This window comes from Patagioenas fasciata, chromosome 22 (genome assembly GCF_037038585.1).
Source record: "Patagioenas fasciata isolate bPatFas1 chromosome 22, bPatFas1.hap1, whole genome shotgun sequence".
Taxonomy (NCBI): Eukaryota; Metazoa; Chordata; class Aves; order Columbiformes; family Columbidae; genus Patagioenas; species Patagioenas fasciata.
Window position 1 is genome coordinate 1,151,888 of NC_092541.1, and position 25,273 is coordinate 1,177,160.

Consider the following 25,273-nt stretch of genomic DNA (forward strand, 5'->3'; position numbering starts at 1 on the left):
CAGCCCTCCTCGCCGGATGTGACGTCGCCGCGCGGCGCGGAAGCGGCGGGGCCGGGAGGGGAAGATGGCGGCGCCGCGGGAGTCGGGCGGGGAAGCGGCGTTCGCGCAGCGCATCGACCCCGCGCGGGAGCCGGGGCTGAGCCCCGAGCAGCGGCTCCTTATGGCGCAGGTGGAGCGCGCCCAGCGCCAGCGGGCCCTGCAGCGCCGGCTCCGCGGCCGCAACGTGCTGCTGGCGCTCGGCATCGGCGCGGTGGCCTTGGGCATCTGTATCCTGCGGGGAGCGGGGCCGGGCCGGGCCGGGCCGGGCCGGGGCGGGTGGGCCGCGCCCGTTGTTTTCCTTAACGGCTCCCGTAGACGGCTACACCTTCTACTCGGTGTCGCAGGAGCGGTTCCTGGACGAGCTGGAGCAGGAGGCGGAGGCGGCGCGGGCGCGGGCCCGGGCGCGGGCGGAGGGAGCGGCGAGTTGAGCCCGGAGGGACCGGACCCGGGAGCGAGTTACGGGCCTGGGGCACAGGGGAACGGCCCGGGCACGGGGCAGCAGCCCTTGCGGGACTCGGGGCCTGCGCAGGGCTCGGTGCGGCCTGGGGGGGGTGTGGGGGTCCCCCTGCGGGCAGGGCCCCCTCCCCGAAAGCAGCCGCTTTTCTGCGGGAGAGCAGCAAGGACTCGCTCCTGGGTGCCCATCACCTCCCCCAATAAACACCCTGTCTGGAGACAACATCAGCAGCTGTTGGTAAAGCAGCTGGTGGCCCAGCTCTGGATCTTCCTTCCCCACTCGGGTGTGCAGGGATCGGGCAATTCCCTACGTTGCTGTTCGTCATCTTGGTTTGCTCTTATCACGAGCTGATGGCACGGACCGTGTCCACAAGCCTTAGGGACACAGTTTAGTGCAAGCGTTGGGTTAATGGTTGGACTTGATGACCTTGAGGGTCTTTTCCGACCAAAACGATTCCAAGTTCCGCTGGACAAACACACACAGACCCTGTTGGTATTTAATTCATATTTATGAAAACGCTTTCCAGACACCAGTTCATAACAAAGTGCCCCTGCTGCCGTTCCTGTCACGCTATGGGGCGGAGGGGAGATTCATTGGAGTGAGATGAGGGTGGCAGCGAGCGGGGGAGCCCCAGGGCCCCCACATGTTCTCCTGGGCAGGGCTGGAGGTGGAGGGAGGGTGGCCGGAGGGGATGGATGATGACTGGGATGCAATGGGGGCTGGTTCTTCTCAGGGCAGGGCCCAGTTCTGCCTGCGCGGGTTCAGCTGGGATTGAATCCATAAAGGACGGCGGCCAAGGGCTGTGGGGTGGTTGGGGGCCGGCACTGGGGCTCCCACTCACCCCGTGCTGCAGGCACTTGGTTGAGGTAGTTCAGAGTCGCTCCTGGCCAGTTGGCTACTGGGGAGAGAAGCAGCAGTGAGTTGGGGAGCACTGGGAGCACCACGGGGCCGCCAGCAGCAGGATCCGTGTCCCCTCCTCTCCCTGTCCCCCCATGCTTACCATCCGTGCGACGTCATCGGCGAACGTCACCCCCTTGCTCGGGCGCTGCTCTTGCGAGCCGGTGCTGCTGCCGCTCAGCGAGTTCCGCCGCATGATGCCTGCGGGGACAAACCGGCCCTGAGCGGGGACACGGGGCTGTGACCCCCCTCCCAACCCCGGGAGGCAATGGGGGAGAGTTGGGGCGTCACCTGGGGGCTGCGCCAGCTCCAGGCGCTGGAGGCTGTTGCGGCGGGAGGGGTTGAAGCTGCCCTTGGAGAGGCGGCGCTGGCGGCTGGACAGCATGGCGGCCGGGGACACGATGGCCAGCGGCGGCTGCTTGCCCAGCCGCAGGTACAGCTCCTCGATCTCTTTCTTCTGCGCGCTCTGCAGCAACTGCACCTCGGCCAGGTGCCTGCGGGGGACACGGGGGGGGTGACAGCTGAGACAGAGCCCCTGGGGAGGGGACGTTGTCCTCCCAGCTGAGACGGGCTTCAGGGAGGGGACATTGTCCTCCCGGCCAAGCCAGGGGCTGTGGAGAGGGGGATGTGGTGCTCCTGGCCAAATCAGGGAGTCCAGGGAGGGGGCATTGTCTTCCCAACCAAATGAGGGTTGCTGGGGAGGGGACATTGTCTTCCTGGCCAAACCAGGGTGTCCAAGGAGGTGACATTGTCCTCGCAGACAAGCCAGGGGCTCCAGGGAGGGGAAATCATCCCTGATTTGGGGCAGGTGGGGAGAACTGTCCCCTTTTGGATCCCTGCACTGCTCCTCTGGCTGCTCCCCCACTTTTTTCCATGGGGCTGCTCACTTCTGGCGCAGATTCTGCAGCTCCTCCCAGATCTCCTCGTCCTCGCTCTCGCTGTCATCGCTGCTCGGGTAGGACAAGTTGCGGGAGAGCCAGACCTGGCTCAGCACGGCCTGCGGCACGGTCTCCGCACCCTCGTCCTCCGCGGGGACATCCCGGTCACTCTCCGCCGGTGCCACCGTCGCCTCCTCGGCCTCGGGGTCCTGTGCTGCTGTCTCCAGCGCCGAGTCCGAGTCACTGCTTGAGGTGTCCCCTGTATCCGGGGCCACAGGCGGGGGGGACCTGCTGGCTGCCGGCCCCACGCCGCGCTGCTCACCGTCACTGCTGCCATCGCTGCTGCCCGGCACCAGGGACGTCACCACCGGGTCTTTGGTTGGCGTCACCCGGAACCGGCCCAGGATCTGGGGCTTGGCTTCTGCCGGGGACAGGAGGGGCAGGGTGGGGTTCGGGGTGTGTGGGCTGGTGGGGACATTGCGGTGACACAACCGCAGCCTCGGCTTGTCCCCACCTCACCTTCGCTGATGGGCGAGAGCTGCGGCTTGGGCTCGCCGGAGGCTGGCGACTCTGAGATGATGAGGGGGTGGCCGGGCTGGGGGGAGCCAAGTGGCGCCTGTGGGCACCGAGCACCATCAGCCACCCCCGGGCCCCCCGATGGTTCCCCCAGGCCCTGGGACCCACCGCCCGCTCAGCCCTCCCTGCACCACAGGGCTCCCTGTCCCCACCCAGGGCAGTGACAACCCAGCCCCCCAGCACTGCCCCCCACCTTGAGTGGCACCCCCCCATACTCACTGTGCCGCCCTCAGGGCTCCCTGGCGTGGACGCGCTCAGCGGTGGCAGGGGACTCCCCATGTCCTCTCTCCCCATGGGACTCGGCGAGGCTGGTGCCGGGGGAGGGAACGGCACTGCCCCCCCAGCAGTGGGGACAGCAGCGCCCACCGACTCCAGGGTCCCGCTGTGGGCTGGGGGGTGCTTGGCCATGCTGGCAGGGTTGGGGTAGGCGAAGCGGGGGGGACCCAGGACAAGGCTCTGTGGCCGTGGCAGCAGTGGGGAGTAGAGATGCCCCCCCGAGCTGGCGATGGAGGAGACGGCGGGCAGCAGCGTGTGGGCCACGCTCATCACTGCCAGCGAGAAGACGTTGGCCAGGGACAGGAGGGGAGCAGCGGGGGACCAGGGTGTGCTGGTCACGGCGGGGGGGCTCAGGGGGCTGCTGGGGACAGGGGAGGTGGGGAATGGCAGCGGGGACAGCGGCAGGGCAGGTGGAACAGGCTCCCCCGGGGTGCTTGGGGGGGTCTGCGGGAACCCCGGCGACACCGGTAGCCAGGAGGGAGCTGTCGAGACGAGGGGCCAGGTCTGCAGGGAGCCTGCGAAGAGAGGAGGGTCAGGAGCGTCCCCCGACCTCCACGAGCCCCCAAACCCCTGTGGCAGCAAGGGACCGGCCGTGGCACGATGGCTACTGCAGGGAGATGGAGGTGCTGGGGCTGGTACCTGCAGGAGAGCCTGGCAGTGGCGGCTGCAGCTCGGGGGCTGCCGGGGGCTCCGTGGGGCTGGCGGGATCGTTCTCCAGTGGGGAGCTGCTCAGCGTCGGCAGGACGGGGGACGGGACTGAGAGGCTGGGACTGGTGCAGCCCAGGTCTGCGGCACAGGGTGACAGCTGAGGCAGGACGTGTCCCCCCCAGCACCCCCTGGGCTCAGCCGGGGACATCACCCACCCTGCCTGGGGCTGGGGAGGACGGGAAGGGCTGCGGAGGGGCACAGACGTACCGCTGAGCGAGGATGAGGAGGAGATGGAGCGCGAGAGCTCCTGCAGCTGCAGGTCCACCTGCTGAGGGGGACGTGGCTGAGCCCAGCGCTGGGGCAGCGACCCCGGACGGGCTGAGCTGAACCTCCCCGGCCTCCACCCCAGCCCCACTGCTGCAGGGACAGGAGCTGGTGGCTCCGGCAGGCAGGGTGGCACCAGGACTGGGCACTCACGCAGCTGCCGGGGCCGCGCTCGGCCTCAGGGCTGTCGGGCAGCTCGGTGGCACCGTGCCCGTCCTTGCGGAGCAGGGTCTCCACGCGGTGGATGATGTCCCGGATGCGCTGGATGAAGCCGTCCCGCTCCGACTTGAGGATGAACTCGTTGTGGACCTGTGGGGGGCAGAGGGGCCGCTCAGCACCCAGCACAGCCAGGCAAGACCCCCCCACCCTCACCCCCCACCCTGCGCTCACCATGACGGCCGCGATTTCCTCGGGGTTGTCCCCATCCAGGTCGAACTTGAAGGTCACCATCTTGTTGTTGTAGGTCTGCAGCTGGCACTCCACCACCCGGTCGTTCTTGTCGGAGATCTGTGGGTGACAGAGCTGGCTCAGCACAGGGACACACACCCACCCAGCACCCCCCGGCACCCCCGGCACTCACATTGGTGACGCGCAGCCGGGACCGCGCTCGGCGCCGCAGCAGCTTCCCCGACGCCCGTTTGGGCGGCACCTTGTTGCTCTGCTCGCTGGCCGACAGCCCCTCGCAGCCGTCGCTCATGCCGGACGCCACGTCCGAGGCGTAGCTGCGGGAAGCATCAGCACAGCCGTTCCCAGCCCCTGTGCTCCCCGTTTGTCCCCCGGCCGGGTCCCCCCCGTCCTCACCTGTCCACCGGGGACGAGAAGCCGCTGGCGGGGTGGAGATGCTCGCCGGGCAGCTGGACCGCGATGCTCTGCGCGGAGAGGATGGTGTGAGCCGCTGCTGCGGCCGCTGGGAACCCCAACAGCCCCGTGGGTCCCCACTCACCGTGGGGAAGCAGCGCGCGGGGCGGGCGGGCGGGGGGCTGGTGGAGTCCCCTGCAGAGAAGCTGCGATGGGCCGGGTCATCCAGGAAGCCAGAGGAGCTCAGGTAGCCGTCAGTCTCGCAATCGGCTGCGGAGAAACGCCCGTGTGAGCACAGCTGGAGCCAGAGCCCCCTCCCCGGCTTTGGGGCTGGGTGCACGACACGGCTGGTGTCACCCTGTGTCACCCCGCTGTCCCCCGCCCGGTGCCTACGCACAGGTGGCCGAGGAGTAGCTGGTGTGGCGGTAGGTGAAGTGCTGGTGCTGGTCGGCCTCGGGCTCCTCGGGCTCCGGGGGGAAGGTGCTGCTGAAGTCCCCGGAGCTGGGGGTGACCGGGGTGGGGGCACCGGGTGGCAGCGGGGACTTGAGCTCCTCTTGCTCTGGCTCTGCGGGCGATCGCGTCTCCCGGGCGCGCTTCAGTTTCTCCCGCTTGCGCTTGATGGCGACCACGCGGTCCCGCACCGCCTTGGCCACCAGCTTGTAGTCGGCCTCGCAGACAAAGCCCAGGACCACCTGGATGGGAGAGGGCTGGTGACATCGCGGGACAGGGACCCTGCGGCACCCAGGGTTCCTCTGTCCTTGCACCCACCATCTCCTGGGCCACCTCCTCTGCCACGTCCTTGTAGAGCTCGAAGAGGAACTCGATGGCGTTGTTGTCCTTGTACTTGCCGTGCAGCTTCTTCGTGTCGTCCATGCGCAGCCAGAGCTTCAGCGCGGACTTGACGCCGTCGTCCTCCTCGGCCAGCTCCACGTGCACCCCCGTGTCCTCCTGGAAGAAGGAGTGCTCCAGCAGGTCCTGGATGGTGTATCTGCAGGGACACAGCTCAGCGTGGGGCAGGGGGCTTGGGGGGGGCTCTGGCTCTGCCTCCCAGCGCCCCCCTCCTCTCCCCACCTCTCATTCTTGTCCATGCGGATGCAGCCCTCGATGATCTCCTTCAGCTCCGGGACTTTCACCTTGTAGAAGCTGCTGGGTTTCAGACCCTGGGGGTGACAAGTGCCGGTGTCTCCTGTGCCTGCCCCATCGCAGCGCCGGGTTCCTGGGGCTCTGGGGCTGAACCCGGGCTCTGCAGGGCCACGGGACTGACTGGTGGTCCCCAGGCAGCTGCAGGACCTACGGACAATCCCCAAGCAGCCACGGGCCCTAGCTCCCCCTGCCAGCAGTGGGGGACGCATGGGGACCTGAATCCCAGCACAGAGCCCCGTGTGTCCCTGCACAGGCAGCCGGGGCCAGGATGCCCCCAGGGCTTTGCTTTTCCACCCCAGCAGGCAGGAGCCGGCAGGAACCAGCCAGGGCAGCCATGGTGCCCCGGGCAGGGGGTGGCTGAGCCGTCCCGCTCCCGTTCCACCCCATTAAGCCGCTGGGGTGAGGGACACAGGGTGAGGGACACAGGGTCTGGCCAAGCCCAGCACCCTCTCACCGCCCAGACTACATCTGGTATTGCACAACCTGCACAGAGACACATTTCAGGGCGCAGTGAGACCTGCACGGTTCCATCCCTCTGTCCCCCCCAGCCCCATCCACCACCACAGCACCGTGGCACTGTGCGCAGCCCCGGGGGCACTCACCGAGGTGACCTTGCGGTAGATCTGGGCGGCGTTCTGGCACTCGGAGTAGGGGTACTCGGAGGTGGCCATCTCCAGCATGCACATCCCAAAGGCGTAGACGTCCACGGCCTCGTCGTACTTCTCCTCGTACATCTCTGGTGCCATGAACTCGGGGGTGCCTGGGGGCAGCCATGGGGTTCAGCACCCCCAGGGCAACAAAACACCCGCTGCCACCCCCCCGGAGCACAGCAGAACCCCACCTATGACACTCTTGGCGAAGGAGGCTCGCTTGAGCGTGGCCAAACCCAGGTCCCCGATCTTGACAGAGCCGGTGGGGCCGGTGATGAAGATGTTGTCGCACTTGAGGTCGCGGTGGATGATGGGGGGCGAGCGGGTGTGCAGGAAGTGCAGCCCCTTGAGGATCTGCCGGCTCCAGCGCTGCAGAACCTTCAGCTTCATCTCCTTGAACCGCTTCAGGTACCTGCACAAGAGATCAACACGCTCAGTGCTCCAATCTCCTTTCAGGCAGTTCAGAGATCAGAAGGTCTCCCCTCAGCTCCTGTTCTCCAGCTGAACCCCCCAGGTCCCTCAGCCGCTCCCATCACACTTGTGCTCCAGCCCCTCACCAGCTCCGTTCCCCTCTCTCCACTCGCTCCAGCACCTCAAGGGTTTCTTGGCGTGAAGAGCCCAGAACTGACCCCAGAATTCGAGATGTGGCCTCACCAGCTCCCAGTTGCAGACTCATCCCCTTCCCTGAGCACCCCAACCTGGGCGTCCCCGCTCACGTTTTCAAGGTGCCGGATGTCATGAGCTCTGTGACCAGCACGATGCAGATCTGGCCTTTGACAGATGACTTCCAGGAGTCATAGAAGCGGACGATGTTGGGGTGCTGCAGCCCCTTCAGCATCTCCACCTCCTCGCTGAACCGCTGCCGCTCGGTCTTCGACAGCTTCCGTGTCTGCAGGGGAGTTTGGGAGGTGAGGGGGGCACGAGGGGTCCCCAGCAAGCACAGGGGGATGCCCTGGCTTACAAGAGACCCTCACGTCCTTGTCCCTGCTCCCCACACACAAGGCACCAGGGGCTGCCGTGGTCCAGAACCGGGCTCAGATCTGCTGTCCCGCAGCACAAAGGTTCCAGCACAATATGGGGACCCCCACCCAGCCAAGGGGACACACGGGGGCTCTGCCCCACACTGTGCCCCACACAGCCCCTGTGCCCCCCAGCACAGCCCCGCTCCCCGCTGGGACACCCCGGGCAGCGCCATGGCCGGGTGCCGGGGCCGCCTCAATGGGGCCTTTGTTGGGGAGCGCAGGCGGGGGCGGCTCCAGCCCAGGTTTTTCCATGTTCTTTCTGCTCGAGTTAATTAAAGTGGAAACCGAAGCCGAGCGCTGACACGGGCACCGCGCAGAGCTGGGGCCAGCGGGGAGGACCAGGACCCCTCATCCTGGAGGGACATGTCCCCATGGCACAGAAAGCGGGGAGCCAGCCAGACAGACCTTGACGGAGCTGGATCCCACCCGAGCAGGAGCAGAGCAGCATCCCCTGCGACGCCTCCACCACAGCCCAGGACCCCAAAGGGCCACTGCAGAGCATGGGGACACCCAGCTGGGACCCCCCGATCCAGCCCACACTCAGGGGACAAGGAACAAAAACTGCCGCAGGCGACCCCCGCACTCCCACCGCCGTGCTGGGCTCCTTGGCCAACAGCCGCCATCCATCAGCCCCAGGCAGCTTTCGTAATAGTTTTGTTGCATCACAGCCGGCCCCACGGCTGGGCTGGAGCTGCTCCATAATCCCCTCTGCTTTTAACACACGCTCAGGGACCGGCTCGGCGCAGAGGAGAACCTGAGCCCTGCTGCCGCAGGATGAATGGGACCTTTCATACCCGGGGAGGAAAACAGCAACCGGAGCCCCTGCGCAGCTCACCGGCTGCCCTGCCCAGACCCCTCGGCCCCCCGCTTCCCACCGAGTAGCCCGGAGACTCCACTTCGTCCCGCAAACCGGCCCAGGCACGGGGAAGCTGACACGGGCTACGAACAGGGGCAGGGAGGGAGCTATGGGTGGTCACAGCTCTCCCAGCTCGGCAAGAGGGGACCCTGCTTGGAGTGGTTGTCCCAGCATAGTCCCCACCGTGTCACCCCCTGGAGAATGCCCAGCATGAGGCCACTTCTCCTGGGGTGCCCGGAGCAGGGACTGGGGAAGCCCAGCTCATCCCCAGCATGTGCCGGGACCACTGGGCTCACCCAGCGCCATCCATAGAATCATGGAAACATTTTGGTTGGAAAACACCCTCAAGATCGCGTTCAACCATTAACCCACCCTAGCACTAAGAACCTGAGAACCTCACGTCCGTCTGTCCAGCCCTCCAGGGATGGTGACTCCAGCACTGCCCTGGGCAGCCTGTTCCAATGCCCCACAGCCCTTTGGGGAAGAAATTGTTCCCCAGATCCCACCTCAACCTCCCCTGGTGAACGTGAGGCACGACTGAAGGGGCAGCTGGTTCCACCGAGCACCGGCAGCAGGACCCGATCCGGCCCCAGCGCGGCCACAGGAGCTGCTCACGCAGGGCCGGCAGGGCTGCCAGCAGAGCCCCGCACGGCACGCAGGGACACCGTGTCCTTTCCTAGCGGCACCTCGTGCAGGGCAGAGGAGGACGCTGGGGATGGGCGAGGAGCTGGGTGGCAGCGCTCCAGCCCCGTCCCAGCGCCAGGAGCTGGCTGCCGGGGAGCCCTGCACGGCCAACAGCGGGAACCGAGGCCAGCGCGGGAGGGAGGGACAGGCTCGGTGGCCAAGGACGGGTCTTGCCAGGCTGTGGAGCGGCCCTGAGCCCCCCAGTCCCTTGGCAGAAGCGCCTGCTCCTCACCACGGGTCTGTCCCCATCGCTTGGCGAGCAGTGACCTTGTGTATGCGCACAGACACACGTTCTCCAGCCCACAGGACCCCCCGTCGAGCAAATCCCCCCTGAGCTCCTCAGTTCATAGAATCACACAATCATTTCAGTTTGAAGAGACCCTAAAGCTCATCAAGTCCAACCATAACCTAAATCACGCCCCAGACAGGCAGAGCACGATTCCCAACCACAGCGCAGGCAGGATGGGTTGTGTACAGGATGGACAGGATTTTGGGACGATGCCATGGACAGGATTTGAGGAAGATGCAGGGATTTAGGAAGAAAAGTGCTCCACAGCCCAAGGTTACCTGGGCAAGGGGGCTGGGGGAGGCTGCACTCGCCAAGGGGACCCACAGGAAAACCGCTCACGGGCAGGTATTTACAGCTCCATCCCGCTCCGGGCCTCTGGTTTCCTCCCCGCTTCCTCCGTCCCCACCGCCCGCAACACCGATCAACAGAAATAGTCCCGGTCTAAAGCTGGAAAGCACAAACAGGTCATGGTGGGGCTGCGGGACGCGGGCGGGAGGTAAAGACAGACGCCGCGTTCAGGACTGGGGGACAGGGATGGGACGTCCCCAGAGGGGTCCCACAGGAAGGCAGGGGACAGGTAAAAATGGCCTGGGAGGGAAGAGCAGGGTGAGGATGGCACGAAAAGCTGGGATTTGGGATTGGGACCCATCAGAGCAGCTGGACGAGGCTCTCAGACCAGAACAGGTCAGGGCTGAGGTTTGGTACTCATTTAGAATTGAAGGGTAATAAAAGGAGAACTGTGAAAGACACAGGACAAAGCTATTTTTAAAAAAGGGCAGAACCACAACCATTTTTATTTGCGGTTCTAAATCCCGTATTTGTGTCACAGTGTCTGATTCTTTGCATGATTGCTGAAAAAAAAAAAGAAACAACTTTAAAAAGTCTGCTTCTTGTGCTCTCAGCCTCTCGTGGGATGTGGATTTTGGGACAAGAGACACTGGATAAAGAGCAATAGGACAGAGTCGAGTGTGGGGTGGGGAAGGGAGATGGGGGGTGAAGGGAGATGGGGGGGTGAAGTATGGGGGGGCAGGTGCTGGGGCCCTTGGCGGGGACTCAGCTCCATCTGGGAGGGTGACAGCGGGTGGCGGGGAGCCAGGTCTACCAGGTCTCAGCACCACGGGATGCTCGTGGGACAGGAGCTTGGGCTCTGCGCACGTGTCCCCCACCAGCTCGTGGGGGCCAAGCGAGTGGCTCCCACAGCTCCAGCCCCCACCAGCCTGGCCGGCTTGTGGGGCAGGGGCACAGGACTGGGGGCACGGGAGCGGTTTTGCTTCCTGACCCTCTTTCCTCCCCCTGGGAGGGTGAGTATTGTCCCCCAACAGCCACCTCTTGGGACACCAGAGCTGCCCCCCAGGCTGCAGGACGGGCACCGGGGGCTGCATCCCACCCCAGCCGACACACAGGAGCTGCTCTGGCAGAACTGGGGTGGGGACAGGGACCCCGCAGCGCAGTCACGGGGGTGAGCAGGAGGGCAGGGTGTGAGCCGCGTGCCGGCTGCCAGCGCAGGGGAGCTGGGGCGCGTCTGTGACGAGGGGCTGAGACCCCAGGGAGGGATGCGCCAGCCGGGCGGGACGTGCCGGGCACGGCTGACTCATCTGGAGAAGATCTTGGGCTCGCCAAGGAGAGCCTGTCCCTGCCAGCCACAGGCCGGTGCTTCCCCCACTGCCTGAAGGGACACGGGACTCACACGGAGCCTTCGGACAGGGCCACAGGAGGGAGGGAGCACTGAGCTGGCTCTCGGCAGCCGCTGAAGCGATTGTGCAACCCGCTAAGGCAGGCGGAGGCCCAAGACTTCACCTTCCTCGCTAAGAGGCCACAGTCAGCTCTCCAGAAACCACCCGCTGCGAGCTCAGCACCTTCTTCTTGCACCACTGGGCTGCAGCCGCCCCAAGGACTGAGCCCTGGCAGCTGCCTGCAGATGCACCAAGGTTTTAGGAACAAGACAATGAACTCGCAAGACACGTTTTTCTGTGTAAACAAGGACTTGGACCTTCCAGCCCCAGCAGCCATCCCAGAGTCAGGAGCCTCTTGCAGACTTTGGACTTTGCCAAAGCCCCTCCCCAGGGGCTCCAAGGAGAAAACGGAGCCCCAGGGCACGGCCCTCCCTGGTGTCTCCATGGCCAAGACCATGGACAAGTGGGAAAAGGCGTTGCAGAGGCAACACCTTCACTACTGCCCTCAGCATCCCGCTGCCAGCATCGCTCTGCCAGGCTGCAGGGCGGTGAGGAGATGGATGCGCTGCTCAGAGACCAGGAAAACCACAGGTCTGGGTGCTCCCAGCAGAGAGCCCCCTGGCAGCATCACAGAAACCACACGCAGGTGCCCACAGGCACCGCTTCAGCCAAGGTCGAGCAGGCAGAGCGCCCCAAGGTCGCGCTGTACCCTGCTGCGATGGGAGCGCGCTGCGGACACGTGCCCCGGCGCACGCCGAGGGCTATCGGAGGAAAGCCCGGGGCAGCTCCGGCACTGGCGCGGGTGCACGTGCAGAGACCGGCACCGGAGAGGGCACCACTGCCCTTCCAAAGGGAAAGCTGCAAGTTGGGGGACACTGAAAAGGCAGCGGGGTGCTCAGTGCCAGCAGCCAGTCCTGGATCCACCTGTAAAGCCCCGGAGCGAAACTGGCACCAACAGCACAGGCACCCCGGTGTGCTCCACAGTGCAGGCAGCGAGAAGGCAAATGGAAAACAGCACGTGATGGGCAGGAGGGCCAGGAGCAGCGGCATTAAGCAGAGAACCTGGGCCCAGGCCAAGAGCCCCGCGAGGCACTGGTGGAGACGGGCACAGCACCGGGCAGTGAGCGGAGCCCCAACCTGCAGAAAGGTGCTGATGTGCCTGGTACAAACAGGGGATCTCGGGTCCCCGCGCTCTCTGGGACGGGCTCCAGCCCAGGGGAGATGCCCCATGGTTCCCACATGGGCAGACAGAGGGGCTCAGGGCCGGGGGCTGCCCATGCCAGGGAAAATGCATGGAGAAGGGGCCCCTTCTGCAGCCCCCTCCCCCGGGACAGGCAGGACACAGGCAGGGTGCAGGCGGGACACAGGCAGGGTGCAGGCGGGACACAGGCAGGACACAGGCAGCCGTACCTGCAGCTCACACCAAGCCACCTCCACCGTGGTCTCCGTGTCCAGCCCCTTGTAGACGGTCTTGAACGAGCCTCGGCCGATCTCGATGTCGAACTTGAGGAACCGGCCGTCGGGGGAGGTGGCGACCGCCCGCGTCTCCACCTCCTCGCTCTCCGTCTCCTCCGGCTCCCGGCGCCCGGTGGCGCCCGGTGACGGCAGCGGCGGCGACCCCCCGCGCCCCTCGTCCGGCGCCGGGTAGCCCAGCAGCTCCAGCTCGGCCGAGCTCCGCCGGTTGAAGCGGAAGGAGGAGCGGCGGGAGTCGCGTCCCGAGGGCCGCCAGCTGCGGTTGCGGTGCGGGGCCCGTCCGGGGAGCCCCGGCTCCGGTTCCGGCGCGGAGCCGCCTCCCGCCCGCTCCGCCTCGGGCTGGGACATGGCTCCGGTGAGCTCCGCCGCCAGCATCGCCTCAGCCCGGCCCGGGGCGGCCGCTCCCGCGCAGCTTCGCACCTGGTGCCGCCGCAGACCCCGCAGCGCCGAGTCCCGGCCCCGGGGCACCGGCCCCGGCCCCGCCCGGCGGCCCCGCCCCCGCCCCGCCCGGGCCCGCCCCCGCCGCGGCCACCGCCCCCCCACCGCCGCTGCGCCACCGGCCCCGCCGCCGCCCGCGGGCACCGGCAGCGCGACGGGCGCCCGGCACTGCCGCAGTGCCCCGGGGCGAGCGCTCCGCACCCCGGCCCCGCAGCCCCGGCAGCCCCCGCCGTCCTCCCCGCTCGGCCCCGGCCGGGGACGCTGCCCTGATCGCAGCCGGGGGCTCCGAGGCTTCCCCTCCCCGCAGGGAACCCACCCCGCCCGCCGCCCCACGAGGGGCTCCGGGCCATGGCTCCAAGTCATAGAGAAGTGTCTGGTTTAGACATTTCCTCGGAGCTCCTGAGTTGGGTCTGGAGCAGCACGTCCAGGAGAAGCCCCGTCCCGCTCCTCAGGCTGTGGGTTCAGCCTCTGCGCTCCTGTATCATCCCAAGCAGCAGCTTGTTCTGGGTTTACTCTGGTCCAAACTCCCAAAATTGGTGTCATGCGAATAGGAAGATACGAACGTGTGTGTCAGCCCTGTGCGAGCCAAAAGCCCGGACAAGAGCCACTTGTGTGCCCAGGTTAAACGAGGAGGTTGTTCTACCCGTCGAGGCTGTTTACACAAAACACAAAGCAATTGAGACCGGCGCTAATTTCTTTTCCCTAAGGACAGATTGTTTCTGCTCAACGATACCGGAAAGAGGATCGGCCTGGGAGCACAGCCAGGTTCGTCCTCACCCGCCAGCCTGGCCCATGCAGGGGGACACCGAGTGATTCGGCTGTTCCTACACAATCATAGAATCATTTGGGCTGGAAAAGACCCTCAGGGTCATCGAGTCAAACTGTTAACCCGACACTGGCGCTAAACTACGTCCCAGCTTCTCAGAGAGAGACATGGAGCCAGGCAGGGATCTCTGGTAGGTTTGTGTCCCCTTAACAAGTGTTTTCATCATGAACCGAGATGCCCCAGGAGATCCCAGGGGAGCAGGGGGGTGTCCCGGTGCCACTGAGACCCCTGCAGACAGGAGCGAAAATCGGGGTGAAGTTTGCTTGGACTGCTGCCCTCCCACCCCTCCCCGGGGAACGACCTGAGAAGGTCCCCAACCACCCCCCAAATGCTGTCCCTGATCTTGAGCCTGGAGGGTCCCCTCCTGCCCTGGCTGGGACACCAAGCTGGAACCAGCTTGGCCCAAAACCAGAAGGTTCCCGCTCCGCAGTGGTGCCCGCAGCTCCCGGTCCCTTATCAGGGTGACATTTCTGGGCTGCAGGTGCCAGCGCCAGCCCTTGGCTTTGAGGAACCGCTGCAATCAGGCGACGTAACCCATTTCTCACTTGCATTTGGCTGCCAGGAAGAGAACAGGGGACTGTGTAATCGCTTTCCTGGGGATTAGATCATGAATCAAAGCTTTGCTCAGCTCCCTGCTCCAGTGAGCCCTGCCAGGAATTGTCCCTTCTGATCCTAGAGCTTGGGGCAGGATCACAGAGGGGCCAGGATGGGTCCAAATGCAGGTGTCCCCCATGGATGGGGGTGACCCAGGGCTTGTTTCAGCATTGGCTTCAGCAGCCCACACCCACAGGAGCTCCCACCCTCCTCCTGCCGCGTCCCTGCTTGCCCTGACGCGCATGAGATGTCACCCAAACCTCAGCTATGGCTTTAACCCCAGGCAGATAACTCAGGAGGATTTCTTCAGCCCAGAGCGACAGCCGTAACCCGCCTGCAAGTTTATCCCAACATATAATTTATCACAGTGAAACAACTCTTGCTCCTAAAGAGCCACATTAAATAAAAACCCTCTTGGCGTTTTTCCTTCCCGGGCGGCGGGATCCGAGTGCGGAGGGTGTGATAGTGCCTTATCTCAGCACCAGAGCCACCACCTCCGCCTCGCCTGGGCCAGCGAGCCCTAATCGCCCTGGCCAGATGTGGCAATGGCCTCAGAGCGGCCAGGGGCCAGAGGTGGGGGCCTGTGCCAGCTCCCCCACCATGGGAACCATAGAATGTCCTGAGCTGGACCCACAAGGATCATGGAGTCCAACTCCTGTCCCTGCACAGGACACCCCACAGGTCACCCCATGTGCCTGAGGACATTGTCATCTCTTCTTGAACACTGTCAGGCTGTGACACCTCCCTGGGAGCCTGTTCAGTGCCCAGCACCTCTGGGTGAAGAACCTTTGCCTCATGTCCAGCTGACCCTCCCTGGCACATCTTCTGCCATTCCCTGGGTTCTGTCACTGGTCACCAGGGAGAAGAGCTCAGCAAATGCCACCTCCTCTGTCGAGCCCCTCCACGGGGCCAGGCTTAAAAGCACCTCTGGCTGCCGGAGCCAGAACCGAGTCCATGATGGTACAACTGGGAGCACAGAGAGCTTTGGGGTTTTAAACTCCATAAAGCCAAAATCCAGGTGGGTTTCAGCCGTAACCTTCCATGGCCACAGACCTCCCTGCCCTTTGCTTTGCTCTGAAGCACCAGGAAGAGCCGTGACTGCTCCTGTTCCCAGGACTGTGGTGGCTGGAGGCTGCCACGCTCCCTCCCTCTGCACAGTCTAATTACTAATTATATCTCCTTCGTCTGTACCCAGTGCCCAAGGGCTTCAATGTCTGAGCAGCCTCGTGCAGGAGCTCTGGGCTGGCTCAGGTGTCCCAGTCCCGTGATTACAACATTAAACATTGGGAACCACTGAATAAAGATAAGGAATAGGATAGGATAGGATAGGATAGGATAGGATAGGATAGGATAGGATAGGATAGGATAGGATAGGATAGGATAGGATAGGATAGGATAGGATAGGATAGGATAGGATAGGATAGGATAGGATAGGATGAGAGGAAACGGCCTCAAGTTGCCCAGGGGAGGTTGAGGTTGGATTTAGGAACAATTTCTTCCCCAAAGGGCTGTGGGGCATTGGAACAGGCTGCCCAGGGCAGTGCTGGAGTCACCATCCCTGGAGGGTTGGACAGACGGACATGAGGTTCTCAGGGACATGATTTAGTGTCAGGGGTCGGGGAATGGTTGGACTTCATGATCTTGAGGGTCTTTTCCAACCAGAATGATTCTGTGAGTCTAAGCCATGCTCAGAGGACAATCAAAAGGCTGTTTTACCAGCCTAGATCACCATGAGATACAAAACATCACCATCCCCCAAGAGGTCACAGCCATCTTTTCCCTCCAGGGCAGTGGTGGCTCCTCCAGCCACGGGACTCATCCCACAACCCCAGAAAATCGTGAGCACAGGGGGTGGGTGCCCACAAGGACCTCACAAGCACGGCTGGGTCCGGCCGTTCATAACCAGCGAGTCTGTGGAAAAAGGAACTTTGCATCACGTTCATTCTGGAGCAGGGGACGTACTCTTCCTCCTCCTCCTCCTCCTCCTCCTCCTCCTCCTCTCGCTAAGTGGGAAGCTGGAAAAGCGCAGTGAATCGCTGCCAGGAGCACCTTGGAAAGAAAAAGGCTGGGTTTAGGCTTATCTAATGTCACATCAGCCATTTCCGAAGAAGGGAACAAATTTAATTAAGAACACAGGCTCACTCAAGGACAGGCGGGTTCCGTGCAGCCCGCGCACCTCGCAACGCGGCGCTGAGGTCGGCATCGCGCGTACGGAGGGAGAGAAACCCAAACGTCCCGGGCCCGGCTGGTTATTTGGGATCAAACGCAGGTGCCCTCGGGCACGGAACCACAGCTCGCTGCAGGGAACGAAAATGGGGGCAAAAAGGGGTATGAAAGGTGCATGGCAAGTGGAGAGGGGAAAGTCAATGCAGGGAGGAGGAAGAGGGAGGAAAAGGCAGATCTTGGACACGGAAACAAGCCCAGGGCAGACACTGGTAGCAGAGGATTCTACAGACTTTCGTGCTGCAAACACAGAGGGAGGACCCATCCAACCAGCGAGCGCTGGGGTGCACGGAGCCCACGCGGGTTGCAGGGACACGCGCTGCCTCTGCCGGGCTCCCGTCTGCACCAAACACGCTGCACAGAGCCAAGCTCTTGACAATAAAGGAAGATATCATGCTGTTGGAATCATCAGCACAAGCATGTCCATACTAAACCCTGGGTAGCAGAAGCAGGAATGGTTTTCATATCAGAAATAGTGTGGGCAGCGATCATCCCCCTGTGCTGGGCACTGGGGAGACCAAACCTCCAATCCTGGGGGCAGTTTTGGGCCCCTCGCGTCAAGAAAGAGCCCTTGAGGTGCTGGAGCGAGTGGAGAGAAGGGAACGGAGCTGGTGAGGGGCTGGAGCACAAGTGTGATGGGAGCGGCTGAGGGACCTGGGGGTTCAGCTGGAGAACAGGAGCTGAGGGGAGACCTTCTGATCTCTGAACTGCCTGAAAGGAGCTTGGAGCCCGGGGGGTCGGGCTCTGCTCCCCAGGAACAAGCGCCAGGAGCAGAGGAAATGGCCTCAAGTTGCCCAGGGGAGGTTGAGGTTGGATGTGGGGAACAATTTCTTCCCCAAAGGGCTGTGGGGCATTGGAACAGGCTGCCCAGGGCAGTGCTGGAGTCACCATCTCTCTGCTGTACCTGCGTCACGGTCTCTGACAAGCCGGGTGCTCCGTTATCAGCACTGAGAACCTCAAAACTCACTCATACCCTCTACCAGCCGCTGCTGTAGTTTCCCCCACCTCTGCAACAAACCCATCAGCTTCCATGGACCACACGTGGAAAATGAATGTTGCCCTGAAGACGGGCAGCAAAGGGAACACAGAGCCCACAGCTCCGGTGTGTGCTGCCCACGGGGTGGGGGCTCGGCAGGGCCACCCCCTCCCCAGCACAGTCAAGAAACGCGGCTGAAGGGCAAGAAGCTGGTTCGCTGCTCTGTCTCGTTTCTGATGGAAAAACAGAGATAGAGGGAAAGAAACCACCCAGGCTGCTCTATAAATACATCTCATTTTAATTACTTCTAATTAGTTCCTTGGCCTCCGCCCCCCGCTGCACAGCTCAGTCTTCTCCAGCGCAGCAGTGACGGCGAGACCCTTGCGCTTGTTTCCACCCCATTGACAGCGCAGCGGGGACGGCAGAGCCCAACCCAGGGCTGGCAGGAGATGCCCTTGGAGGCCAAAGCTGGACCAGCCGCTCCGTGGCCTTCCCAGGAGCGGGGATCAGCAACAGGAGCAGTCCCGTTATTCCACTTCTGGGTGGTCCCCGCTCAGAACTGCCGAGAGCAGCTTTAGCCTCTCAAACACAATCACCAGGGAGAAAAGACAGAGGATCTCGGAACACTTCTAAGAAGTCACGTCTTTGGAAGGCTTCGCAGATTCTCCTCGCCCTCAAGAAATCCCGAGTACGCAGCTGCTCGCAGTCAGGGCTTGAAACCAGGCCAGGAGAGCGAACCTTCCCGGCGAGACCCGCGTCAGCAGCCAGGGAGGAGCGGAGGGGGCTCCTGTCAGAAGAACTTGACACCTCGGCCATCGTCCAGCGTGATAATTTCAGCCTTGTGCTCTTGCTGCAGGGCTTGCAGGGCGCGGAGCAGCATCGCCTCGTCTAAGCCGTGGAACTCTAGGGAAGGACAGAGGTGACAATCGCATCAGGAAACAAAGAGGCTGATAAATCAGGGACTGGCAGCAGCGGAGAGGAGGGCTCCGAAAGCACCTTCCAGACTCCAGCACCGTAACACTACGGCAAATCCGGAGTCACGTCTACACCGACAGGCTCATCGCCACCTTGCTGCATCAGGAACAAAGCCTGAAGGTCAACAAGACAGAAGGGAGTGAGTCACAGCAGCCTCAAAGGCATCAAAACAACACAGCAGATAAAGAGCATGGGGCGGTTTAAAACATAAACAGTGATAACAAAGGGAGACGCAAAGTGGTAAAAGAGATTCAGAGCGGAATTCGCCAGTGGTGGTCGGTGCGAACCGGAACGAGCAATTTTGAAGTATTTAATCAACAAGGCTATAAACTGACAATCAACTGTTTACGCAGTCAAGTGTGCTCTGAAAAGCCGCTCTGGATCGTAACGTGTGACGTTACCTTCATTCTGTGTGTCATCTCCGCTGGCCAGTTCGTACAGCGTGAATACGGAGTTGGTCAAGCCGTTCTTGGACACCTGGAAACACAAAAATCAATGCAGCGAGTCTCACCGTGTGACCTGACGTCCTCAACACGATCGCTCACACATCTCAGTGCAAGCTGCAACGTGGGCAGCACTCAATGAGCAAAAATAGCCTGGAAACACTGTGGGGCCCTGGAGTCAAGAAATGACACATAAAGAAACTTTAAAGGTTCATTTCCATGCCATTCTGCTTGGTGTGTTTCGCAATAAGGATTTGGGGTGCACAAAGGCAACGCAGCAACACTGCTCTGTCCTCACTATGGAATGGGAGCCGTGATTGTGCATCCGCTGCTCAAACTGCACCTTACACAGTGATTAATGTCTCTGCAACAGAGAGAAATGGAGGAGGACACACAAAAGCAGCGAGGAAGCAAGAGAGAAATATTACAGCGGCCTTTTTCACAAACGGCAGCCGACACCACCTGTTCTCCCGACACAGAGAGCCCGGTCTGCGGCGCGAGACAGCTCCTACGTTCTCACCCACTGATAGATGAGCTTCCCCCACTCTTCTGGTCTTCTCCACATGATCAGAAAACTGGTTTTGTTCTTATCCAACCATTCCAGGTTTCCTGAAAACAACAGGGAAGAGGCGTTTAGCCAAAGCACAAGTTTACAGTAAAATCAAACCTGCAGATTTTATGACATGGGCCAGACATTACACCCACGGGCAGCTCCAGGCACTTGTGCCAAATCAGAATCACAGAAGGCCCCAAGTTGCACCCACGCGGATCATGGAGTCCAACTCCTGTCCCTGCACGGGACACCCCACAGGTCACCCCGTGTGTCTGAGGACGTTGTCCAGTCTCTTCTTGAACGCTGTCAGGTTGGGGTTGTGACACCTCCCTGGGAGCCTGTTCAGTGTTCAGCACCCCTTTCCTCAATATCTCTCTAGGTGTACAGAGCTGCATTGATTTTTGAGCCCCACACCTCCTCCCCCAGCCTCTCCTGCCCCCGAAAGGCTGCAGTTTGGCTCCCGGGTGTGGGTGACCCTGAGACCCTGTGGGCAGGGAGGTTTGTGGGTTGGGTGAACCCCAGGTCTGGGTCCCGGTGGTGGGATGGAGCCTGCCCGGCAGCTACGGGTCAGACAGATAGACAGATGGACAGACAGACAGGCAGACTGACGGACGGATGGACAGACAGACAGGCAGACTGACGGATGGATGGACAGACAGGAAGACTGACAGACGGATGGATGGACAGACAGGAAGACTGACAGACGGATGGATGGACAGACAGGAAGACTGACAGACGGATGGATGGACAGACAGGAAGACTGACGGACGGATGGATGGACAGGCAGACAGGCAGGCAGACTGACGGATGGACGGACAGACAGACAGGCAGGCAGACTGACGGATGGACGGACAGACAGACAGGCAGGTAGACTGACAGATGGATGGACGGACAGACAGACAGACAGGCAGCACCCACCGTTTTTGCGCAGCTCCTCCAGCACCACCTGGATGGACTCCAGCGGGAGTTTCCCTGGGTGGGGGTTAAGGAGCTTCTGACCCATCGAGGGCAGGGAGGAAGGACCGGGGTGGCAGGAGGGGGGACAGCGGGGCTGAGGGGACAGCGGGGCCCTGTGGGTCAGCGGGGCTGGGGCGGCCCCCAAAGGATACGCTGCAGGCGGTGGTTGGTGAACAGCGGGCTGTCCTGGGCCTCCCGCACCGTCATGGCGGGCAGGCGCTGCCGCTGGCTGTAGGCGAGGGCCAGCGCGCACCAGGCCGAGAGCTGCTTCTGCCGCGTCTCGCCGTTGGGCTGCAGCCTGCGGGGGCTCCGCTCGGTCACCGGGGCTCCCGGTACACCCAGCCCGGCCCCGCTCTCTCCCCCCCGGCCCCGGCCCCATCCCCGCTCCCTGGGTCCCGTCCCGGTCCCGCTCTCACGTGAAGAAGGGCGGGAAGTTGTACTGCCAGGGCCACGCGAAGCTCATCGCCGCCACCGGAACCACCGGAACCGCCGGAACCGCCGGAACCGCCGGAACCGCCGGAACCGCCGGAACCGCCGGAACCGCCACCGCCTTCCGCGCCGCTTCCGGCCCGCCCCGCCGAGCCCCGCCCTCCCGCGGGCCCACGCCCCCATACGCAGCCCCGCCCCTACGGAGCCCCGCCCCATCGGGAAGCCACGCCCCGCCGAGCTCCTCCCTACCGCGATGCTCCTATGCAGCCCCGCCCCCCGACCGCCCAGCCCATATGAAAGCCACGCCCTCTTGAAGTCCTGTCCCGCCCCTACGAAGCCACGCCCCCGGGGAGCCCCGCCCCGCGGCTCAGCCCCTGCCCGGTGCCCGGTTCGCGGTCCGCGGTGCCACCGGGAACGTTCCCCTCGAAGGGGTGCGGGGGCTCCGGCCGCGCCCAGCGCTGCCCCGCTGCCGCCCCGAGGCCGTGCCGAGGCGGCGCTGGCGGCAGAAACGGGCGGTGGAAGAACCAGCACCAAGCATGGGGGAATAAGCGTTTAATCCGCAGCCCCGGGGCCGGCGGTTGAGCCGGGAGGGGGGCGGGAAGCACCGCCGGCGGCACAGCGGGAACCAGTACGTGCCGGTAACCCCGGGACCCCCTCCCCGGGGCACCTCAGTTCCCGGGGCCTGCGGAGCTGCTCAAGCAGCCGGTGGCCCTGCAGCCCTGGGGCAGAAGCGTGGGGCAGCTCCCGGGTGCAGGGCTGCCACTGCCCGTTTTTTGCCCGTTTTCTCCCCATTTTTTCCCGTCGCAGGCGGGACAGCGGGCAACCAGCCACCCTGCGCTGCAGCACTAAGCCTGGGCTTTGCCGTCCTTGCTGCGCCAGATGACCAGGGTGACCAGGAAGGGGATGAGGCAGATGGGGGCGATGATCATGGGCAGCAGCACGTCCTGGGGGGGGTCGAAGACCTGGTGCTGCAGGGTGCAGTTGTGGAAGTAGCGGCGGTGGCTGCGGAAGATGTACTGCTCGGCCAGCGCGTTGGGGTAGCCGTAGCGCAGGTGGTCAGCCCAGCCCTCCAGGCAGGCCTGCAGCAGGCTGTAGGGCCTGGGGACAGAGCAGCGGGGTGCTGGGAGGGGACATGTGGGGACAGGGCAGGAGACACCAGGGACACTGACCCGCCGGGTGGCACCAAGCAGCTTGTCCTGCACCCACTGCCCGCACCAGCTGGAGCTGCCGGAGGGGAAGGTGGCCCTGGGTCCCTGGAACCGGGAGCTGGTGGCCCATAAGCACAGCCTGGGGGCTCTGCCCACATAGAACAATTTTGGTTGGAAAATCCCCCTCAAGCTCATCGAGTCCACCCATTCCCCCACCCCTGTCCCTGCCCCATGTCCTGAGAACCTCATGTCCGTCTGTCCAACCCTCCAGGGATGGTGACTCCAGCACTGCCCTGGGCAGCCTGTTCCAATGCCCCACAGCCCTTTGGGGAAGAAATTGTTCCCAGATCCAACCTCAACCTCCCCTGGCGCAACTTGAGGCCGTTTCCTCTGCTCCTGGCGCTTGTTCCTGGGGAGCAGAGCCCGACCCCCCCTGGCTCCAAGCTCCTTTCAGGCAGTTCAGAGATCAGAAGGTCTCCCCATCAATCACTCTCTGCTCTCTCGGGAAATGGTCCACTCGTGTGGCCATGAGGACAGAGAAGTCCCAGGCAATACCCCACCGAAGGGTTCTCCCCAGCCATCCCACCACCCCGTACCTGCTGATGACCTTCCACTCGCACAGCTCCGACACTGTCACGTTCCTCATCAGGTCGACAAAGAACTCCCAGCACTTCTGTGTGATGTTGGTGTACATCTCCTCTGCAGGGGAAAGGCGCTGAGCACGGGCGCTGCGCCCCTGCCACAGCCTGTCCCTGCTCGCAGGTGACACCTGGCACCCGGCCCCATGGGGGGACACGGGCACAGTGCGGGGCTGGACCCCGCGGCAGCCCCGGTGCGATGCTGGGAGCACGGCAGGATAGGCTGCCGATGGTGCCTCCACTGTGACCAGCGCCAGGGAAGGCTCCATGGCACCACCAGCCTGTTTTGGGGACAGACAGAGAGCGTGTGCCAAGGAGAAAGGGGGGGTCACCCTGCGGCCCTGCACTCACCCACGAGCTGGGCTGTCCAGTTGACGGCCACGGGCGGGCTCGTCCTGGCGTCCTGGCCAAAGCTCTCCGCCTCGGCACCCACATGGCAGAGCCCGGTCCCCAGGAGCGCTGCAGAGGGAGGGGACAGGGTCAGTGGGGAACGGGGCTGTCTGGGGGTGTGGGTCACAGCACGGGGCTGAGCTTTACCCCCCACCCATGGGGAGCCGGCGCTGGGGGCCGCCCCATCGCCCTGGGCGGCTGTGTCGCAGCTGGACGGCGCTGGGGCAGGAAGAGGAAGCGCTGGCCACGGCGGCGCTGTCGGAGAGCCCCTCCACCCGCCATCTGCCCCGCACGGCCCCCGTGGGGATGTGTCCCCTCTGTCCCGCCAGCCACTTGCTCACCGGAGCCCCACAGCCCAAGGAAAACACCCCGACCACCAGCCGCCCTTGGCCATGGTCCCGTGGTGCCAGTGGGTGGTGAACCACCCCGGTGGGCCCTGCCTGGGCTGCTCTCGTCCATCTCCAGCACTGCCATGGGGTGCTGCTGGCTGGTACGGTGGCTGTGGCAAGGCCACCCAGCCCCGTTCCGGTCCCTGCCAGCCCCGGCCAACCCCTCTCTGTCCCACCCAGACCTCCCCAGCCGTTCTCATGGGTCATTCACAAAAAGAACAGGGGTGAGGATGGTGGGGGACACCCCGCAGTGCCTGTTGCCACCGGCCCCTGGCCACGTAGGCTACGGCCACCCCAGTCACCCTCAGTGCTGGCCCTGTACCGACTTGCCGGACTGAGCCGAGACCCCGGTCCCGGGCCCCCAGCACCGGAGGGCGGCCGTGCACAGGGTGGTGAGAGGCGCTGAGCCTCCCACCGCCCCGGGGCCACCCGCCATGCACTTACCGCAGAGCAGCAGGAGCCCTCGGGACAGCCGGCCGGAGCCCGTCTGCGCGCACGGTGCCATCCTGCAAAATCCTGCCGGCTAACGACCGGACAAGTATTTCAATGGAAATAACAGGAAGCAACTCCTTTCCTCTGACAGGGGCAGTTTGACTACAGGAGACGTGTGAAAAATGAGATTCGCTCAGCGCTGCTTTCAAGCGGCTCTCCCGGCGGGACCCCACGGTGCCGGCCCCCGCGGGCATCGCTCCCGCGCCCCGGCACCCCGCGCCTCACCCGCCGGCCCAGAGGCTCCGCTCCCCACGCAGCGCGTCCAGTTTTACGAGGCCGCTATTTGTTTACTTGTGTATTTCTCTTTAATCCTGTCTGGGCTGGGTTGTGAAATCCCTCGTCTCCTGCGTGGAGGGCAGGCAGCCCGGCAGCCGGGGGGAGTGGACGGGGAAGCGTAATGTCCCCGGGCAGGCGGGGCGGGGGGACCCGTAGCCCCGACATGGTGGCTTCTGGCGCACCCGGGCACCTGCCCCATGGCCGGTATCATCGGGGCAGCCCCTGCTGGGGCTGGGGAGGGAAGGGTGGTGACAGTGGTGGTGGCACGACTTGCCCGCGGGTGCGAGGCCGACGCAGGCAGGGAGGTGGGGAGAGGGCAGAGACTTGGCTGGTGTTGCCGGTCCTCACCCTCGACGCCTTCCTCCTGCACCACCCGGCTCTGCCGGAGCCCCCTGCACCTGGCACAGCTCCCAACCACGTCCCCCCGCACCAAGGACGACCCCAGCCCCCTGAGGACCGGGCTGAGGCCGGGTGAGCTCATTGCACCTTTGGTTCAGGGCGGAGTGCGAAGCCAAAGCTTCCCCTTTAACAGCCCGAGCGTCAATCGGAGCCTGATGGAGCTCAGCTCGGAGGGACCCTCCCTGCTGCGGAAAGATGATCTCGCCGGGCGCCGCGCTCCCCGGCAAACGTCCTGGCAGAGCTGCCCGAACCTCCCCAAGGCCACGACTCCAGGGCACCGCGGGACCTTTCGGAGGCGAGTGGCTGCATCTGGAAGCCATCAGCCCGTGGCGCTCTGGGGGCTGTGGGGTTGGAGCCCCTCTGGTCCTGCTCTTTGTTGGAGCCGCTGGAGCCTCCGGTCGGGCGGTGGGAGCCTCTGCCAGGGAGACACCCAATGATCTCAGCGTG

At 64.0% G+C, this 25,273-nt stretch overlaps 4 protein-coding genes across 13 annotated transcripts; 1 reads left to right on the top strand and 3 right to left on the bottom strand.

The window, feature by feature from the left end:
* Positions 1 to 16: 16 nt before the first annotated feature.
* COA3 (cytochrome c oxidase assembly factor 3) lies at positions 17 to 715 on the top strand. The gene is given in 2 exon segments (XM_065855951.2): positions 17 to 266; positions 355 to 715. Coding segments are annotated over 2 exon segments (363 nt in total). The 3' UTR covers positions 468 to 715.
* A 267-nt stretch (positions 716 to 982) lies between these two features.
* WNK4 (WNK lysine deficient protein kinase 4) lies at positions 983 to 13,131 on the bottom strand. 4 transcript variants are annotated; one of them, XM_065855952.2, is made up of 20 exons: positions 12,618 to 13,131; positions 7,400 to 7,572; positions 6,875 to 7,095; positions 6,636 to 6,793; positions 5,962 to 6,050; positions 5,659 to 5,878; positions 5,288 to 5,582; positions 5,036 to 5,160; positions 4,894 to 4,961; positions 4,673 to 4,814; positions 4,483 to 4,599; positions 4,246 to 4,401; positions 4,036 to 4,093; positions 3,760 to 3,906; positions 3,064 to 3,635; positions 2,788 to 2,884; positions 2,278 to 2,689; positions 1,682 to 1,884; positions 1,494 to 1,591; positions 983 to 1,388 (listed from the first exon to the last, which is right to left on the bottom strand). In XM_065855952.2, exons 1-20 carry the CDS (start codon positions 13,053 to 13,055, stop codon positions 1,365 to 1,367), a joined length of 3,813 nt encoding a protein of 1,270 aa, XP_065712024.2. In that variant the 5' UTR covers positions 13,056 to 13,131; the 3' UTR covers positions 983 to 1,364. The 4 variants fall into 4 exon arrangements, with proteins under 4 accessions (XP_065712024.2, XP_071674100.1, XP_071674098.1 ...); XM_071817999.1 differs by having other exon boundaries at positions 2,788 to 2,863; positions 4,036 to 4,096; XM_071817997.1 differs by having other exon boundaries at positions 4,036 to 4,096.
* A 4,886-nt stretch (positions 13,132 to 18,017) lies between these two features.
* VPS25 (vacuolar protein sorting 25 homolog) lies at positions 18,018 to 21,239 on the bottom strand. 3 transcript variants are annotated; one of them, XM_065856245.2, is made up of 7 exons: positions 21,182 to 21,239; positions 21,082 to 21,136; positions 20,818 to 20,963; positions 20,627 to 20,680; positions 19,676 to 19,764; positions 19,114 to 19,189; positions 18,018 to 18,640 (listed from the first exon to the last, which is right to left on the bottom strand). In XM_065856245.2, exons 2-7 carry the CDS (start codon positions 21,126 to 21,128, stop codon positions 18,528 to 18,530), a joined length of 525 nt encoding a protein of 174 aa, XP_065712317.2. In that variant the 5' UTR covers positions 21,129 to 21,136; positions 21,182 to 21,239; the 3' UTR covers positions 18,018 to 18,527. The 3 variants fall into 3 exon arrangements, with proteins under 3 accessions (XP_065712317.2, XP_071674236.1, XP_071674237.1); XM_071818135.1 differs by having other exon boundaries at positions 21,191 to 21,211; XM_071818136.1 differs by lacking the exons at positions 18,018 to 18,640; positions 21,182 to 21,239 and adding an exon at positions 18,647 to 18,826 and having other exon boundaries at positions 21,082 to 21,162.
* Positions 21,240 to 21,631: 392 nt separating this feature from the next.
* RAMP2 (receptor activity modifying protein 2) lies at positions 21,632 to 25,073 on the bottom strand. Of its 5 annotated transcripts, none has more exons than XM_071798206.1 (6): positions 24,914 to 25,073; positions 24,104 to 24,182; positions 23,232 to 23,339; positions 22,839 to 22,941; positions 22,264 to 22,390; positions 21,632 to 22,096 (listed from the first exon to the last, which is right to left on the bottom strand). In XM_071798206.1, exons 2-6 carry the CDS (start codon positions 24,162 to 24,164, stop codon positions 21,647 to 21,649), a joined length of 849 nt encoding a protein of 282 aa, XP_071654307.1. In that variant the 5' UTR covers positions 24,165 to 24,182; positions 24,914 to 25,073; the 3' UTR covers positions 21,632 to 21,646. The 5 variants fall into 5 exon arrangements, with proteins under 5 accessions (XP_071654307.1, XP_071654306.1, XP_071654305.1 ...); XM_071798205.1 differs by having other exon boundaries at positions 24,104 to 24,253; positions 24,914 to 25,062; XM_071798204.1 differs by lacking the exon at positions 24,914 to 25,073 and adding an exon at positions 24,377 to 24,505 and having other exon boundaries at positions 24,104 to 24,253.
* Positions 25,074 to 25,273: the final 200 nt, after the last annotated feature.

What these genes read in the sequence shown, in the direction of transcription:
- WNK4 (XM_071817997.1), bottom strand. Translation starts at nt 13,055, where the DNA reads ATGCTGGCGGCGGAGCTCACCGGAGCCATGTCCCAGCCCGAGGCGGAG. An exon ending in TGGCTTGGTGTGAGCTGCAG is followed by an intron (nt 7,573 to 12,617) that starts GTACGGCTGCCT and finishes ACTCCCCTGCAG; the next exon opens with ACACGGAAGCTGTCGAAGAC. An exon ending in GGAGCTGGCGCAGCCCCCAG is followed by an intron (nt 1,592 to 1,681) that starts GTGACGCCCCAA and finishes TTGTCCCCGCAG; the next exon opens with GCATCATGCGGCGGAACTCG.
- VPS25 (XM_065856245.2), bottom strand. Translation starts at nt 21,128, where the DNA reads ATGAGCTTCGCGTGGCCCTGGCAGTACAACTTCCCGCCCTTCTTCAC. An exon ending in AACTTCCCGCCCTTCTTCAC is followed by an intron (nt 20,964 to 21,081) that starts GTGAGAGCGGGA and finishes GAGCCCCCGCAG; the next exon opens with GCTGCAGCCCAACGGCGAGA. An exon ending in CACCAACCACCGCCTGCAGC is followed by an intron (nt 20,681 to 20,817) that starts GTATCCTTTGGG and finishes ACCCCCACCCAG; the next exon opens with GGAAACTCCCGCTGGAGTCC.
- RAMP2 (XM_071798206.1), bottom strand. Translation starts at nt 24,164, where the DNA reads ATGGCACCGTGCGCGCAGACGGGCTCCGGCCGGCTGTCCCGAGGGCTC. An exon ending in CTGGACAGCCCAGCTCGTGG is followed by an intron (nt 22,942 to 23,231) that starts GTGAGTGCAGGG and finishes TTTCCCCTGCAG; the next exon opens with AGGAGATGTACACCAACATC. An exon ending in GAGTGGAAGGTCATCAGCAG is followed by an intron (nt 22,391 to 22,838) that starts GTACGGGGTGGT and finishes CTATGTGGGCAG; the next exon opens with AGCCCCCAGGCTGTGCTTAT.